A 15,954-nucleotide genomic window follows, 5' to 3' on the forward strand; every position below is an offset into this window, starting at 1 on the left:
GCCAAAAGGCATGGGGCATGCTTGTTTTATAATACCCCGTACATCAAAACAAACCTTGCTGAACCTCGCCAACCATCCTCGTTGATCTCGGCTCGCACAAACACAAATCATATGTAATGAGCGGCACAAGATTCGCCACCACCTGGAAGTATCTTCGTGCGCGCACCATCGCGAACATTTTGCGCATGAACTAGAAAGGAAATCAACACAGTACGTAAGCAAGCCGCAGCACCATTCCTCTTACAACTTTTTGACGCGCAGTACGAAGCGTGCGGCCATACTGGGGGAAGTTGTGAGGTTGCCAGATTAGTACGCTGCAAACTGCCGTTAAACCTGGTCTAGGTCGCCTGCACCATGCAGGGAACCATGAGAGGAGTAACAAGATGGCTGTCGTCCACGGTTATAAAAAAAGTGGAGAGGGTTTACATGGGAGTGCTGCCGCCGCTTTCGCTCTAGTGTTGGTAGTAGTAGCTCTTTGGCACCTGCTGTTCTTTCTTTCACGCTCCCTGCGCCGCGCGGGCCCGTTGGTTGCAGTGGCGTGGTCGCGTTTGTCGTCTCTCGTCGTTGTTTTGCGGCAATTTTATTTTCGTGTGCAATGTGCAGTGGATACTAAAATGCCGATCAAGTGTTCTGTGCCGGGGTGCAGCGGCAATTACGATACGGGCATGAAGATATGTGTTTTCTTTCCCAAAAGACGGCGACACTTTCAAGAAGTGGTTACGCGCCATTCCAAGGAAGGACTTCGTGCCCACTTCGTACACTAAGGTAAGTAATGTTTATGGTACTGTTATGTGCTCCTGGTGGCTTTTACTTAATCAGCACGTTTATTGTGATAATTCCGGAGCCCAGACAGATTGATTGTGGCCACATTTCTTTGCTGCAAACACGCTTATAGACGAAGGGGCTAGCATTAGGCTATTTTAACAAGTGAATTCTGAGATGTTTACGAAACGTTTGTACGTTTGTGCAGGTTTGCGCCGATCATTTTGACGCTTCATGCATCGAGACGACGACATCGTACATGGATCCAAGAACAGGAGATGTTCTTACAGTTCGGTTGCCAGTACCGCGGTTGCGCCGTGGATCGGTGCCTACAGTATTTCTCAACTGCCCTTCGTAGCTTTCAGCACCAGACAACAGCAAGAGAGAATTGTACCTGATGCTAAGAGGAGCCGACTAGAAGCTTCCCAACTCGCCCGTGTGGTCAAAGGATCACTGGCATCATATGAAGCGGAGCAGGAGAGAGACCAATTTTCGTCACTCCAAGAACTAAAGGCGCGCCTGCAAGTGGCCTCAATGTCAGTGCAGTGGACTGTGATTCATAAAGAAAAGTGTACGATGTTTTTGAACATCACCAACGATTGTGAACCTTGTGAAGGCGTCATTGACAGTGTTCGAAAACCTCAAAGTCTCAGCCTGCTACCAAGGATCCGCGATCAAGAATCTTGGTAGCGCTGTTGTAAAAGACTCGGTCTGCAAAGTAAGCTCCTTGTTGGAAATTTTGAACAACCTGTGCATGCTGTCTGACGAGTCTGTCAAGCGTTGCAGTTCTCGCCACCTGTTGCTTGCAGTAAATTCTCTTCTAGACAAATTGGAAGCAAGCATTAATGAAAACAAGAAAGGGGCTGTGAAATTTTTAAAGGAACAGCTAACACTGCTCTCTGCAGAGCGTATACAGTACAGCACACAGATAATTGTGTTTGCACGCATTCTCCACACAATATCGCCGCATGCCTACAAGTCTTTCAGGAAAAAAGTACACTAGCCTTGCCCCATCCAAGCACTATTAGGAAAGTGTGCTCATCTGTACAAATGTGCCCAGAAATTGATTCCTGTGATGCAACTTTTATTCAGTATGTTTCCCAGAGATTTACACATCTGCCACCACATGAAAAGACAGTTACGTTGATGCTTGACTAAATTCTTATCAAGCCTTGTTTGGATTATAAGGAGGCAGCATATGTGGTGCTGCAGTGAATTCCAGTGAGGCAGCCACATCTGTACACGTGTTTATGATACAAAGTCTGCTGAGCTCATTCAAGGTGGTAGCACACATTCGTCCGGTAAAAATCATACAGGGCGACCAACTTCATGTCATACTGAACACGGTGATTATACGCTTAAAAGAAATTGGGTACAGGGTCATGGCCATTGTTTGTGCCAATAACTCTCTAAACAGAAAGGTAATGAAGATATTTCTGCCAAAGTCAATGCTTCGTCATGTTTATCCACATCCGGCAGATCCAGATCGGCCATTATTGATGTGGTAGATGCTGTACCTCTTTAGAAGTGTATCAAAAACAATTGGCTGAATCAGTAAAATGCGGGGACTTGCTTTTTCTACCCACGCTTTCAGCTTTCAGACAATGATGTTCGGCCTGAATACAAAATGACTGCCTCGTTTAAGAATTTGAGAGATTTACATGAAGAGGAGTCATCTCTACTGATAAATATAGGTATGGCTTGACATCCAAGGCACTTAATCCGAGCAACTTGGAACGGCAAAATGTGAAACTGGTACTGCAGGTTTTTTAATCGCACGTAGCCACAGCCCTGGCAGCTCGCAGTGGTGAAGCTGATTTTCAACATGCGGCAGCAACAGCAGATTTCATCAAAATCCTTCTTCGCAGGTGGAGTATTGTCAACGTAAAAACGCCAAATAAAGGCTTCCATCATCGTACTGTTTACAAAGAACCCATGTCTTGCAGTACAGATGACCCAAAAGTAGCTTTTCTGAATGGTTTCATCACCTGTCTTGATGTCTGGGAATTTTATGGGCACGACTAAAAACCATAATAAGTGTGCAACCCTTGCAGTAAACCGCACTGTAAGCTCTGTCCGATGATCAGTGCGGTCGCAGGAGTTCGTAGCACAGAGTCATCTTTCTCATTCAAAAATTCGATACTGTGACACCAGCAACGTTGTCTACCTTCTAGAATGCGGTGTGTGCCGCGAGCAGTGCATTGGGCAAATTGAAACTCCTTTGCGAGTGAGAGTAAATAGCCACAGAGCACACATACGATCACTGCCAGATCTGCCTCTTTCAAGACACGTAACCACCAAAGGCCACCCATTTGGAAGCTTCACGGCCACCATATTTCAATCTGGCTTCCAGACATATTACGGCAAGGAAGCCTGTGAATCATACCAAATTTTTAAGTTTAACACTTTGTCTAGGGGCATTAATGAGAGCGCTGGCAAACTGTCCTGCCTGTCAGGCTAAAACGTCCTGCGATGCTTTTGTTCTGTGTTTTTTATTTTTTTCGTAGGCATTATTTTGCAACCAAACGGGTGTTCCTTAAATCAACTATAGTGACTTTTTTATAATACATTCTTCTATATTTCACAGTGTAACTTCCTGTCGAGTTATTGAAATTCTTCTTGTGGTTAAACGCTAATTCTGTGACGCTCGTGTCCCATGTGTATTCATCCTACTATTATTGTGTTTTTGCTGGCAGCTGAATTCTAGGTAACACTTGCTTTTTAACACAGGTTTTATTCACACTAGTGTTGTATTTGCATTCATTTGTGCCCTTTTATGATTTCGCTTGTCATCTGTATGTATCCTATTATTGTTGTGTTGTTGTGAGCACTGTTCCCTAGGATGCAATTAAGTTCTTCGGGCATTTCCTAACACTCTGCGCTGTCTTTTCGTAAGCTTCTATGGTTTCCCGCATTTCTTCTGCTCAAGGATACTACAACAGTGATATATTTGTGTGTGTGTGTCTTGTGTATTCGTGTCTCCTGTTTTTCGTTCTCTTTTTCTCTTTCTGTCGGCCATGCTCTGGAGTTTTCTCTGTGCATTATTTCTTTTTTGCTTTCCTGTAAGCAAGCATTTCCATGTGGTCCTCGTGTGGAAAGCTCATCTGGTATTAGCGCCTCACATGTCACGATGTGGGCAGTCGCAGGCTGTGCCGCCTCCTTGGTCCATCTTTAGGAGTGGTACGGGGCGGCACAGACGCCCACAATTGGCGGACACTTCTTCTCTTTTGTTAAGCCCCCACCACGTTTTTCTTTAATTGTCATTGCTTTTTTCTGTATGTTTTTTCGAAGTAACCGCGTGCCAACCCAGCCCGGCCTCTCTCTTACACCTCGTGCGAGTGCACCGAGTTCGCGCGTACGCGCAATGGCCCCTTTTTTCCCAAACAAGGGGTCGGTGTCTGTGCGGTGTTCCGCTCCCTCCCCCCCCCCCCCCCACCGTTTTTTTCTTGATTTCTTGTTTTTTAAGCCCTCTGTGTCCCATGCTATAAGAAGACGCGTCCATGCACTGCATGATCATTCTTGACAAACACCAGTCCCTGGTCGAAATGTTGAATAAATTCGTTACGATTTTCAATGTGACTTCCCCTACTTACTATACTTTTAATCAGTGGCCGTGAAGAGTTTCACATTCCTTATATATAAATATATATATATAGTATATATATATATATATATATATATAAGCAGACAAGTTAAGGGAAATGAGGGGCTCGTTTGACAAATACATGAAGGAAGCCAACAGTCACCGAAACCAAGGTGCATTGGGGAATGTTTTTTTTAATAATTATAGTGCGGATTAGTGGGAGAAAAATACTTCAATTAAGCTTTGATTTAAAGAAAACTACTTATAAAGCAGCAGAAAAAACAACCATGCTGTATCGTACGTCTAAAGGGAATAGACACACATTGCAGCAAGGTGCTGTGCCGACGAAGAAAAAAGCCCCTCGGCAGTTTATTCCTTTCCTTTTTAAAGGCCACGAAACGAAAGAGGGGAAGGGGAACGAGGGTGGGAAAGATGCGGCCCGCCGTTCTCGGGCTGATAAGCTGCTATCTGATACATCTTCTCTTCTGTATAAAAAACAGAAAAACAAAAAGACAAACTACGATATTTGGCGGAAACTGCAGTCATAGTGAAGTCGTCGAGGTTCCGCACGTTGCCTGGTTGATTTCCGCGGACCTGACGAGGTGAGATCGTTTTCATGCGTAGCTGCTTTTGGATCTTCGATGTTCTGTCTGTGCCGTGGAGATTGTTCTTGCGAGATGTCGACGTCCCGGCCTGTCTCCTGAGCCGCGTGCGTCGGATGCACCATGTTTTGTCGGTCTGTATGTGCGTGTCCTCTCGGGCGGTCGATATCCTGGTCTTTGTCGCTGAGACACTGTTTTCCCAGGCTGTCGACGTCCTGATCTCTCTGCATACTTTCATCGCCTCCGGGAATGTGCAGCAAGTGTTGCCTGTTTCGCCTCAAGAGCCGCTGGTTCTCAGTCTTCACCACGTACGACCTCGGTGCTGCTTTCTCGATTACTGTTGCTGTGCGTGACCAGTTGTCGCCGTGCACACGAACTGAACTGCCCTCTTTGAGAGGTGGCAGTACCTTTCCCCTCGAAGATTGGCAATGCTTTCGCACTGGGACACTGGAATCCTCGTTGTATTCAGGCAGGGAAGTGCGGAGGCGTCGGCCTTGCAGCAGTTCGCCCGGAGAGCGGCCATCTTCTAGGGGAGAAGAACGATAGGCTAAGAGACCCAACCAAAAGTCACCGCGTGACTCATTCGTCTTCTTAAGGATGCGCTTAATTATCTGAACCCCCTTTTCCGCAAGCCCATTTGACCTTGGGAATTCTGGACTCGATGTGATGTGCTGGAAGTCGTACTTCTGCGCAAACAAACGAAATTCTCGCGATGAAAACTGGGGCCCGTTGTCAGTCCACACTTGCACCGGGATGCCGTACCGTGAGAAAATGGCCGATATCTTGGCTATGACCTCTTTTGCCGCTGTGCCTCTTAGCTTCTCTACTTCAGGGAAATTTGAGTGGGCATCGTACACTACGACATAAGCGGCTCCACCAAACTGGCAGAGGTCAATTCCTACGCGGTACCATGGCCTATCCGGGGTGGGCTGCATGAGCAAGGATTCCCTCTGCTGGTTGTACGCATACTTTTGGCAAGTACTGCACACTCGCACGAACTCGTCAATGGCACTGTTGAGCGCAGGCCAGAATACCAATCTCCGCGCTCTGGCTTTGCATTTATTTAGTCCAAGGTGCCCCTCGTGAATCCTCTGAAGAATTTCTGCTCTCATAGATTTAGGTATCACAACTTTAGAGCCCTTGAGCAGTATTCCTTCTACCACAGACAGCTCTCTGGCAAACGGCTTCAGTTCACCGTCGATGGCAGCCCCTTGTGAAATTCGTTGTCTCACCTCGCTTAAGTACGGGTCATCCCTGATTTCCTTTTCCAGACGCTCTTTCATTGGCGTGCTTACGATGCTGGAGACGACCTGTACGGCATGGATGTCGCAGTCTGCTTCCGATGAGGCACTCGACGCCTGCGTTGGCACTGGTGCACGTGACAACATGTCCGCCAGCAGCAAGTCTTTGCCAGGAACGAACTGCAACGTATAATCATACTGTAGCAGCCTAATAAAAAAACGCTGCAATCGCGGAGGCATGTCTGCAATGTTCTTTTGGGAAATTGCAAGCAAGGGCCTATGGTCAGTTTCGATCAGTACCCTGCGGCCATAAACAAAATGATGGAACTTTTCGCATGCGAACACTACCGCAAGCGTTTCCTTTTCAATTTGCGAATAGCGGGTTTCGCTATCTGTTAGGGTCCTTGATGCGTACGACACTGGTCGCCAGTCACTGCCATATCGCTTAACATATCTTTCCATACGCCGGGCAGTCTCCTTGCGCATGAGCCCTGTTGCATTGTCGACATCGAAAAGGTTTCCGGTCATGCTCCCGTTTGTGGGCGTAGTCTACTTGTAGGGTGTCATTCGACCAAGCAGCATTTTGCCGCGCCGAGACCTCGGCCGCTTTGCACATCTGCTCCGCCTTCTGTAAGGTTAGGTCCTTTTCTCGTAGCATTTTCTCCCTTATCTTCGGATTGTTAGTGCCGAAAACAACCTGATCTCTTATCATAGATTCTTCGAGCGTGCCGAAATTGCATAGCTTCGCCTGTTTCTTTAATTGCCGCAGATATTGCTCAAAAGGCTCTCCTTCATCCTGCACGCGGAGGCGAAAAACGTGTCTTTCGTAAACTTCGTTTCCTTCATCCACACAGTACGCCTCAAACTTGCGCAGCACTGTCTGGTAGTCTTCCTTGCTCTCACCTGCTTCGAAGGAGAAGTTGTTATAGACGTCGAGAGCCTCTTCACCCGCGGCGCTGAGAAGGATTGCCGTCTTGGCGGCTTCCGATCTGGGCGGTGTAGTGGGCGTAGCCGTGAAGAAAAGCTCCAGATTTTGCTTGAACGTGTGCCAGTTTCTTCGTAGGTTTCCGGAGAACTGTAGCGGCTCTGGAGGCTTGACAATATCCATATCGGCGGGGCTTCGGCACTTCTGACACCATGTATCGTACGTCTAAAGGGAATAGGCACACATTGCAGCAAGGTGCTGTGCCGACGAAGAAAAAAGCCCCTCGGCAGTTTATTCCTTTCCTTTTTAAAGGCCACGAAACGAAAGAGGGGAAGGGGAACGAGGGAGGGAAAGATGCGGCCCGCCGTTCTCGGGCTGATAAGCTGCTATCTGATACACATGCCGCCGGTGGGATCCGAACCCACGACCTCCGAATATCGCGTCCGGTGCTCTTACCAACTGAGCTACGGCGACGGGTGTCCAGTCTGCTGCTCTCGTGGGTATTGTTTATTGCGTGTAAGCGAACCTTGAGAGTGTTCACCAGCGCCACCCTCGTCCATAGCGGCGGACGTAGCACGTCCTGTATTACCGCGAGTGTGACGTTCATGTTCCTGTCTTCCTTCATGTATTTGTCAAACAAGCCCCTCATTTCCCTTAACTTGTCTGCTAATAGCTTAGCGAGGGTCTCGATTCTGGCAGTCTTGATGCCATGTAGCATAAGAGGGCTCTAGCACAGTGTCCGCCCTCGCTGTTAGATGACGTTCCACGTCACACTCGCGGTAATACAGGACGTGCTACGTCCGCCGCTATGGACGAGGGTGGCGCTGGTGAACACTCTCAAGGTTCGCTTACACGCAATAAACATAAATACCCACGAGAGCAGCAGACTGGACAGCCGTCGCCCTAGCTCAGTTGGTAAGAGCACCGGACGCGATATTCGGAGCTCGTGGGTTCGGATCCCACCGGCGGCATGGTTGTTTTTTCTGCTGCTTTATAAGTATTTTTCTTTAAATCAAAGCTAAATGGAAGTATTTTTCTCCCACTAATCTGCACTAGAAATTAAAAAAAAACATTCCCCAATGCACCTTGGTTTCGGTGACTGTTGACTTCCTCCATGTATATATATATATATATATATATATATATATATAGTAACAGAACCAAGGTCTGAGACACCATTCGCCGGCAGCTTTCCCAGAAAAGTCCTCAGGGCGCGCGTGCAAAACCTTCACCTCCTTTTCTTTTTATCCTACCTAGGGCCACCTGGCGGCATTATTCCCCCGTCATGAACAAAATATTGAAAACCTTTAGGGCGCTGCGAGATAACTGGAGGAGTTAACAAGGAAACCACAAAGGAAGGGGCAAAATGGCTGGAGACAAACAGGCTTAGTGCGACAAAAAACAACAAACTGCTGAGGTGCTGTCAGCTAGTGCGTGAAATAGGGCATCATGCGGAGTACGTGTACTACTTCAGGCTGGGGTCGATGGCGAGCACTCTGCACATAACTGTCGGGCAGAATTTCATTAGTCACATTCCTGATGCTGCGCAACACTCTGTAGGGGCTAAAGTAGCGGCATGGGTGTTTCTCCGACAATCCTGAGCGTCGGACTATGGTCCATACAACACTTGGTCGTTGGGTTGGTACTCGACGTGTCGGTGTCGCTGCTAGTAGTCGTGTGGATCTGCCCCCTGCTTTCGCCTGATATGTATGAGGGTCAGCTGGCGAGCTTGCTCCGCGTGTTTGAGAAATTCCACGGTGTGTGGCGTGAGCGCCAGGTCGTCGGTACTGCGCGGAAATGTGGCATCCAGCCTTGTGTGCACATAGCAGCCATAAACGATACGAAATGGCGTAAAGTGCGTTGTTTCTTGTACGGCCATATTTTGCCCGAAAGTCACGTATTGGAGGATCTCGTCCCAAGTCTTATCCTGGAGGTCTAGTAGATTGCGACCATATCAGCTATGGTTTTGTTGAGTCGGTTGGTGAGACCAAGTGACTGCGGACGGTAGGCAGTAGCATTGTGTGGTTGGTGTGACTGAATTTGAATATCCTATGCATGAGCTGCACTGTGAAAGCCGCACCTCTTTCTGTGATTACGTAGGACGGGCGCCGTGTCGTAATACAATGCGGTGCATGAACTGCGCGATTTCGGACGATGTGCCACGCGGCACCACCTTGATTTCCGCATATCGTGTCAGATAGGATTTCGCTACAATGATCAACTTATTACCCGACAGCGATACCAGGAGTGGGCCCAGAAGATTCATGCAGACTTAGTCAGAGGACGTGCGAGGCGGTGCGATATGTTAGAGCAAACCAGCGCGCTCCGGTGGAGGTAACTTTTGGCGCTGGCATTCACGTCAACGGCGGACGGTGGATGGTGGCGGGTAACGGTGGCGGATGGTGGCGGCAAGTTTTGTTGGATAATAGGCATGCGCACTCCAGCGAGGGTGCGTGTAAATCCCAAGTGACCAGAGGCAGGCTCGTCGTGTGAGGCAGAAAGGATGTCGGCACGAAGGTCTGACGGCACGACGAGGAGATAGGCGTGGCCACTGTGGCTCGCGTTTTGTAGCGATAGGTATATTACGGTATTATATTCCGAGCCTCCGGAGTGAAGGCGCCGTGGCGGTGGCGGCGCCGCCACTCTCTCACGTAATGCGGAGCAGCTGCCGGCGGCACGGCGATGTGGCTCTTCACGCGGTTCGTCACGTGGTTGATCACGTGACCAAGTTCCACTCGGCTAGCCGTAGCTATCGCGTCACTCCAGGTTTAACCAGAGCTAAACCACCGCCCTTTTTTTTCTTCAACATGATGCCATTGCGCATGCAGAAGGAGGAAAGGTTCCGGGAAAACCTTCGACGTACAGTAGTAGTGCGGCCCTCCAAATGATCAACGACAGATGGAAAGTTTGTTTAAGCTGGCTGCCTCGCCAATACGTCTGAATCCTTAACCACTCCAAGCAAACAACTGTCGTCCCCTGTGCCATTCTCACTTTGCTAGACCAGTGCGCGTGAGAGCGTGTCGGCATCTTCGTGCTTGCGTTAAGATTTAAACTTAATTGCGTAATCAAGTTCCTGGAGGCTGAGGTTCAACCTTGCTAGGCGGCCTGATTGGTCCCGTACATTGGCCAGCCAGCACAATGAGTGGTACTCTGAGAAGACTTTGAGATGGTGGCCGTACAGTTAAGTTCAAAATTGCATCGTCCCCTCACAGCGGCAAGGCATGCATTTTCCGAGGCAGAGGAGCTGATTTCGGCACGAGACAGAACGCATCTCGCATAAGCAATCACTCGTTCTGCGATATCCTGGTGTTCCGCTAGTACAACACCCTAGCCGTTGTTGCGATGTAGATCGCGGGTCTTTTGTGCAGGTGGCTGCGTAGTTCTGTGAAAGCCTCCTTTTCCTCGGTAGCCGAGACGAGCGGCGTATCGACCCCCGTTAAACGGGTCAGGGATTCGGCATTACGGGAGAATTCGGCGATGAAGCGACTGTAGCAGGGGCACAGACCAAGGAAGCATTTGAGCGTTTTCTTTGTAGTAGCAACTAGAAATTCGGCTATGGTGCCAGTTCTGTTGGGGTCGGGTTGCACATCCTCAGAGCACACAACGTGCCCGCAAAACTTGAGTTCTTCGTGAAGTGGCATTTTTCAGGCATGAGCTCTAAACTGCCTGAACCCAGATCACCTAAAGCAGTCCGCAGGCACTCAACATGTTCTTCAAATGATTCAGAGAACATAACCACGTCATCCGGATAAACGACACAGATTTGCGATTTGAGGCCACCAAGGACAGTACCCATCATTGGCGGAAACGTTGCTGGCGCCGAACACAGACCAAATGGCAGCACCTTAAATTAATATGTCATCGGGGGTAATGAAGGCAGTTTTTTTCTTTATCCCGCTCATCCACCTCAGTCTGCCAGTAACCGCTCTTTAAACCAAGCGAGGAAAAATATTTGGCGCGGCAAAGTCTGTTATAGGTCAATGCGTATACGTAATTTTGATCATGGTGTGAAACTTTCGGTAATTTACGCAAAATCACAATGTGCCATCCTGCTTCTGAACGAGAACGGCAGGCGACGACCACGGACTCTAAGGTTGTGGAATAACGCCGTCATTAAGCATCTCCTTCACTGTTGTTTGGATTGCCTCATGTTCTTTAGGTGAAATACGGTACGGATGTTGGCGCATAGGGCAGGCATCGTCGTATGTGATGATGCGGTGTTTCGTATTGGCCGTCTGTTGAACTTTCTAAGAAGACGCAAAGCACACTGTGTATTTGAGTAGTAAGGCACGCAGAGCGCGGTGTTTAACCGGCGATAGCCCTGATCTGATGTCAATGCGTTCGAGAGACATGTTCAGAGGTCTCATAGCTTCTAACGTAAAGCATGCAAGAACATCGGCTAATTGGTCGGCGAACGCGATCGCTGTAGCGCGGAAGTGGTGCCGAGTTTAGTTTGTAATATGTGTAACCAGTAGTTGTGACCTATCATTATATACGTGGACGAGACTTCAGGCCGAACAAATGCCATGCGTCCACAACAGTGAAAGATTGCCCTCTGCGACTGGTGCCCGTCATGGAGCCCATCGTAGTCGACACTGAAAAAAAAAAAACACTGGCGCGTAGCGGAACCAAAACACTCTAGGAGGAAACTCAAAGAATGGAGCTGCGTGGGCGAATGACATGAGTGCCATTGGCGTTCTCTGTAGAAAAAAATAACTGAGCGCTGCCGGAGATCGATAATCGCCCCATTCTCGCGGAGGAAGCCAAAACCGAGAATCAGGTCACGAGAACAATCATGGAGAACCAGGCCGCTGATATTGAAAGTAGGGTTGCGGATCTGAACCCGAGCTTTACATTGGCCAAGCAGAATGACGATGTGGCCACCAGCCCTGCAGATTTTGTCTGCTAAACCACGGTGTCGGAACTTTTTTTCCCGCTTCAAATTGAACAATCGGCTCCGGTGTGCACCAACGCGCTAATATTAGGTTTGTTCGATTCAGGAGCAGTTCTCTGCACCGCCGGCACCGGTTCACGGTGCGCTGCACCAAAGCCCTCGATTCACAGCGCCCCCTTCACCATTGTCCGCGATTGATTTGGGTGCAGCCGTGGTATCGCCGGGGTGCAAGGAACCTTGGCACCGTCCGCGAAGGAGGTGCAGGAAAGTTGTGCACATGCAGACAGCTTTGAGCAGACGACGCGCAGATGACGCTAACATGCTTGTAAGTATTGAAGGTGAATTGAGGGAGGTATTCGCTGTCGTCGACGAGCCCTGTGCCATTTGGCGACAAAATGACGCTGAAATATATGCGACAGCAGGTAACTTTCTGTGTTTTTTTGTTGTACCTGCTACTTGTAACAGATAGCTTATAAGCCGTCCGTGTGCGTGTGAGCTCACACAAAACATTCTTTTTAAACAGCACTACAATGGTGTGTGGGCTGTTGGGAAAAATACGGGCAGGGCAAGTCGTGGGTATGTTTTGCCGGCGCCGGTCCCTCTGCTTGCTGCTCTAGCGTGCAGGCAGATGCGCCTGGTTCGCCGCTGACTGGACATTATTTTTCAGCGCGGCTACGGGGGTGCCGGGGCTCACGCACAGCAGCCAGGTTGCTTTTAAACTGCTTATAAAGAGCTAAATGAGCGAGGCGGGCTCTCGACAGTAATTTGTAGGCGCCCCCCTATAGGTGTCGGAAAATATGCATGCCATTGAAGCGCGTCGAAAGTTCTTCGAACGACTCTCTGGATTGTCTGAAGAGCCTAATGAATTCGAAATTCAAGTAGCAATTTCAGCCACGCTTTTACAGTACTTCAGAATTCGGCTGCATTCGGTCCAAACAAGTGAGTTGCGGCAAGGACAGCACGGAATCGGTTTCCTGTTATTCACTTTCGTAAGAGCAGAACTGCTCCATAACAAGGAACTATGTGATGTCCCCGTCGTCGACCATGGCCAAATCGATGGACGACGCAAGTCGTGATATGCACGAAAGCGACCGCACACAAAAAAGACACACGCGAACTGCACCACTGAACACCTCCACGGCGAGCAGATGACAAGAGCTGCCTGCACGCGCTCGATTGAAAACTGTCGCACAGAAGGTGCGGCGCTGCTGACGCGCTGTACCTGCACCACAGAACTGGTTCTGCACTGCGCTGGCACCAGCGGCACTTTTTCAGGACTGGTGCCTTGAACCAGTTCTGAATCGAATAAAGCTATTGTGACCGTCGCCGGAGACAGGTATGCCGAGTGAAAACCGATCCTCATGTTCAGAAGCTGTAGTCGTCGATGTTGCCAAATTTCTGTCAGCCAGTCGCCGCAGTGGCTCAGTGGTTCTGATGCTCGGCTGCTGACCCGAAAGATGTGAATTCCATCCCGGCCGCGGTGGTCGAATTTCGATGGAGGCTTCATACTAAAGACCCCGGTACTGTGCGATGTCAGTGCACGTTAAAGAAGATGAAACAGACAAAGCAGATGATTCATCGCAAAGGAGAAGATGGCCTTGCGCATCAGTTGTATGGCTATCGCCACGAATGTCTGTGACCTGATAGCCGTCGGACTGTTTTCGTCAGTGCTATCGTCCTCCCGAATTTTGATGGAGGCGAAATACAAAAGACCCATGTGCTGCGCGATGTCAGAGCACGTTAAAGAACTCCAGGTGGTCGAAATTTTCGGGGTCCTTCACTACGCCTGAGTTGCTTCGGGATATTTAACCCCATAATCAAATTGCTGGCAGCCCATGCTCGCGCCGTTATATATATATATATTGTCACAGGCCAGACGGAGAACAGTCGTAGACGTAGAGGGGGACCGCAGAACGGCCGAGGTTTTTAATCGCCCAGAACAGAGCCAGCTCGAGCGCGCCTCACGCGAACGCGACCACTTCGTCCTCGTCACGGCTTAGCGCGCAGGTAGCTCGAGCCAGGTCCGTGGCAATATATATATATATATATATATATATATATATATATATATATATATATATATATATATATATATATATATATATATATATATATATAGAAAGAAGATGACGCAGACAAAGCAGATGACTCATGACAAAGAAGATGACCCTGCGCGTCAGCTGTATGCCTATCGCCACGAATGTCTGCGGCTGACCTGAATGCCCTCGGACTGTTTTCACCAATGCTCCCGTCCTCCTCGCTCATTTGAATAAACCCCATCCTTACATTGGAAGTGCCGGGTGACGGCCCTGGAATTGCGCCACCGCACTCTCCTGTCACCTGCGGTGCCTAACGACGTTGAACATCAAGCCGTGCAAGTGGGCTAAGCTGTTAACTGCGCCGCCTCCCGTTGCCAACGGGACCCGGCCATTTTCAGCGGTACCGATGAGCAGGATGTGGAAGACTGGCTCACGACTTACGAGCGGGTGATCGTTTGCAACAAATGAGACAATGCAACAAAACTAAATAACGTAATTTTTTTCTCCCCGGCGTGGCTAACCTGTGGTATTGGAACCGCGGGGTGGAAATCCGAACTTCGTCTGCTTTCAAGACAACCTTCTCTAAAGTGTTCGGTCTTCCTACTGTTTCGGAACTTCGCGCCGAACAACGCTTGTGCGAACGGTCTCAGCAGGCCGGCGAAAGCTTCACGAGTTACATCGAAGATGCCCTTGACATATCCAAGCATGTCAACCTAAACATGTCGGAAACTGACAAAAGCAAACACATTTTGAAGGGTGTTGACGGCGACGCCTTTCAGATGTTAGCGCGCGACCTGAGCACGTTGATGAAGTCGTCACCCTCTGCCAAAGCTTTGCTGAGCTGCGGAAACAGAGGCTACTGACTCGTCAGCGCCCCCCACAGGCTGAGTCGCTTGCTGGGCGGACGCCAGCACATGACACCTCCTCTCTGCTGCAACAAATCAAAGGTTTTGTTTGGGAAGAAGTAGCGCGTGAGTTTTCTCTTCTGCTGAGCCCTATAGAGCGAGCTCCATATTTGGCTCCGTCTCTTCGACATGCCATCCAAGAGCAGGTTGCAGAGAGTCTTCCCCCCCATCCGCCACCACCTGTCGCCGCTCCACTGACATACGCAGACGACGTCGCCCAACCGGCGCCCCCTACCTCCGTTCCGCTGACATACGCGGACGTCACCGCCAGACCTTGGCCGCCTACCTATCCTTTGTCTCCAACACCTGCGTAATACGTGACTCCTTCTATTCGGCCGGCTCCGCCTGTTAGCAATCCCTGCCGCACCGTCGATAACCGGCCTCTCTGCTACAATTGAGGCTTGCCTGGCCATGTGGCCTGGATTTGCCGTCGTCGTCTTCCAGTCTACGTACCGCCTCCTCAAGCTCCCGCGTACTGGCCATCCTACGAGTCAGTACTCCGGGCCTCCTGAGCTGCCGTCTGGTCGTCCTTTTTCTAATCTATTCGGCCCTTTGTAGACACCGTTCACCTTCAACAAGGTGTCGCTCCGTTTCTCCTATTCTACGTCGCCCCATTAGCACTCAGGAGGAAAACTGGATGCCGCAGTTCCTGAGGCGAGAACTACGTCCGCGTTGAACTTACCAATGCCTCGCATATCCCCTGCTAATCTCATCGAAATTTTTGTCGAGTGCCTCTCTGTCTTGGCCTTTTTGGACACCGGTGCTGCGATTTCGGTTATAGACGAAAAGCTTTGTCGTTCGTTGAAGAAGGTAAAGACGTCTATTGCTGGACTACCACTGCGTGCGGCCAGCACTGAGCACATCAAGCTGTCCGCAGCATGTACTGCTCGAGTTGCGATTCAGGACTCCCTCTACACGATGGAATTCGCCGTGGTGCGTTCTTGTTCCCATCCCGTAATTCTGGGCTGGGATTTCCTTTACCGCCATGAAGCTATCATCGATT

At 49.5% G+C, this 15,954-nt stretch overlaps 1 protein-coding gene and 1 pseudogene across 1 annotated transcript; one reads left to right on the forward strand and one right to left on the reverse strand.

Moving 5' to 3' along the window:
• The first annotated feature begins 614 nt into the window (after positions 1–614).
• Positions 615–1,765, forward strand: LOC144095669 (uncharacterized; annotated as a pseudogene).
• Positions 1,766–4,864: 3,099 nt separating this feature from the next.
• Positions 4,865–7,207, reverse strand: LOC144095148 (uncharacterized). Its single transcript, XM_077628944.1, has 3 exons — positions 7,092–7,207; positions 6,180–6,368; positions 4,865–5,473 (listed from the first exon to the last, which is right to left on the reverse strand). Exons 2-3 carry the CDS (start codon positions 6,333–6,335, stop codon positions 5,282–5,284), a joined length of 348 nt encoding a protein of 115 aa, XP_077485070.1. The 5' UTR covers positions 6,336–6,368; positions 7,092–7,207; the 3' UTR covers positions 4,865–5,281.
• Between the last annotated feature and the right edge of the window lie 8,747 nt (positions 7,208–15,954).

The sequence above is a fragment of the Amblyomma americanum genome, chromosome 6 (genome assembly GCF_052857255.1).
Source record: "Amblyomma americanum isolate KBUSLIRL-KWMA chromosome 6, ASM5285725v1, whole genome shotgun sequence".
Lineage (NCBI taxonomy): Eukaryota > Metazoa > Arthropoda > Arachnida > Ixodida > Ixodidae > Amblyomma > Amblyomma americanum.

Bases quoted from the DNA above. Each gene is read 5' to 3' on its own strand.
- LOC144095148 (XM_077628944.1), bottom strand. From the start codon at position 6,335: ATGTTGTCACGTGCACCAGTGCCAACGCAGGCGTCGAGTGCCTCATCG. The intron at 5,474-6,179 runs GTGAGACAACGA...CTTCTCCCCTAG, and splicing joins ATGACCCGTACTTAAGCGAG to AAGATGGCCGCTCTCCGGGC.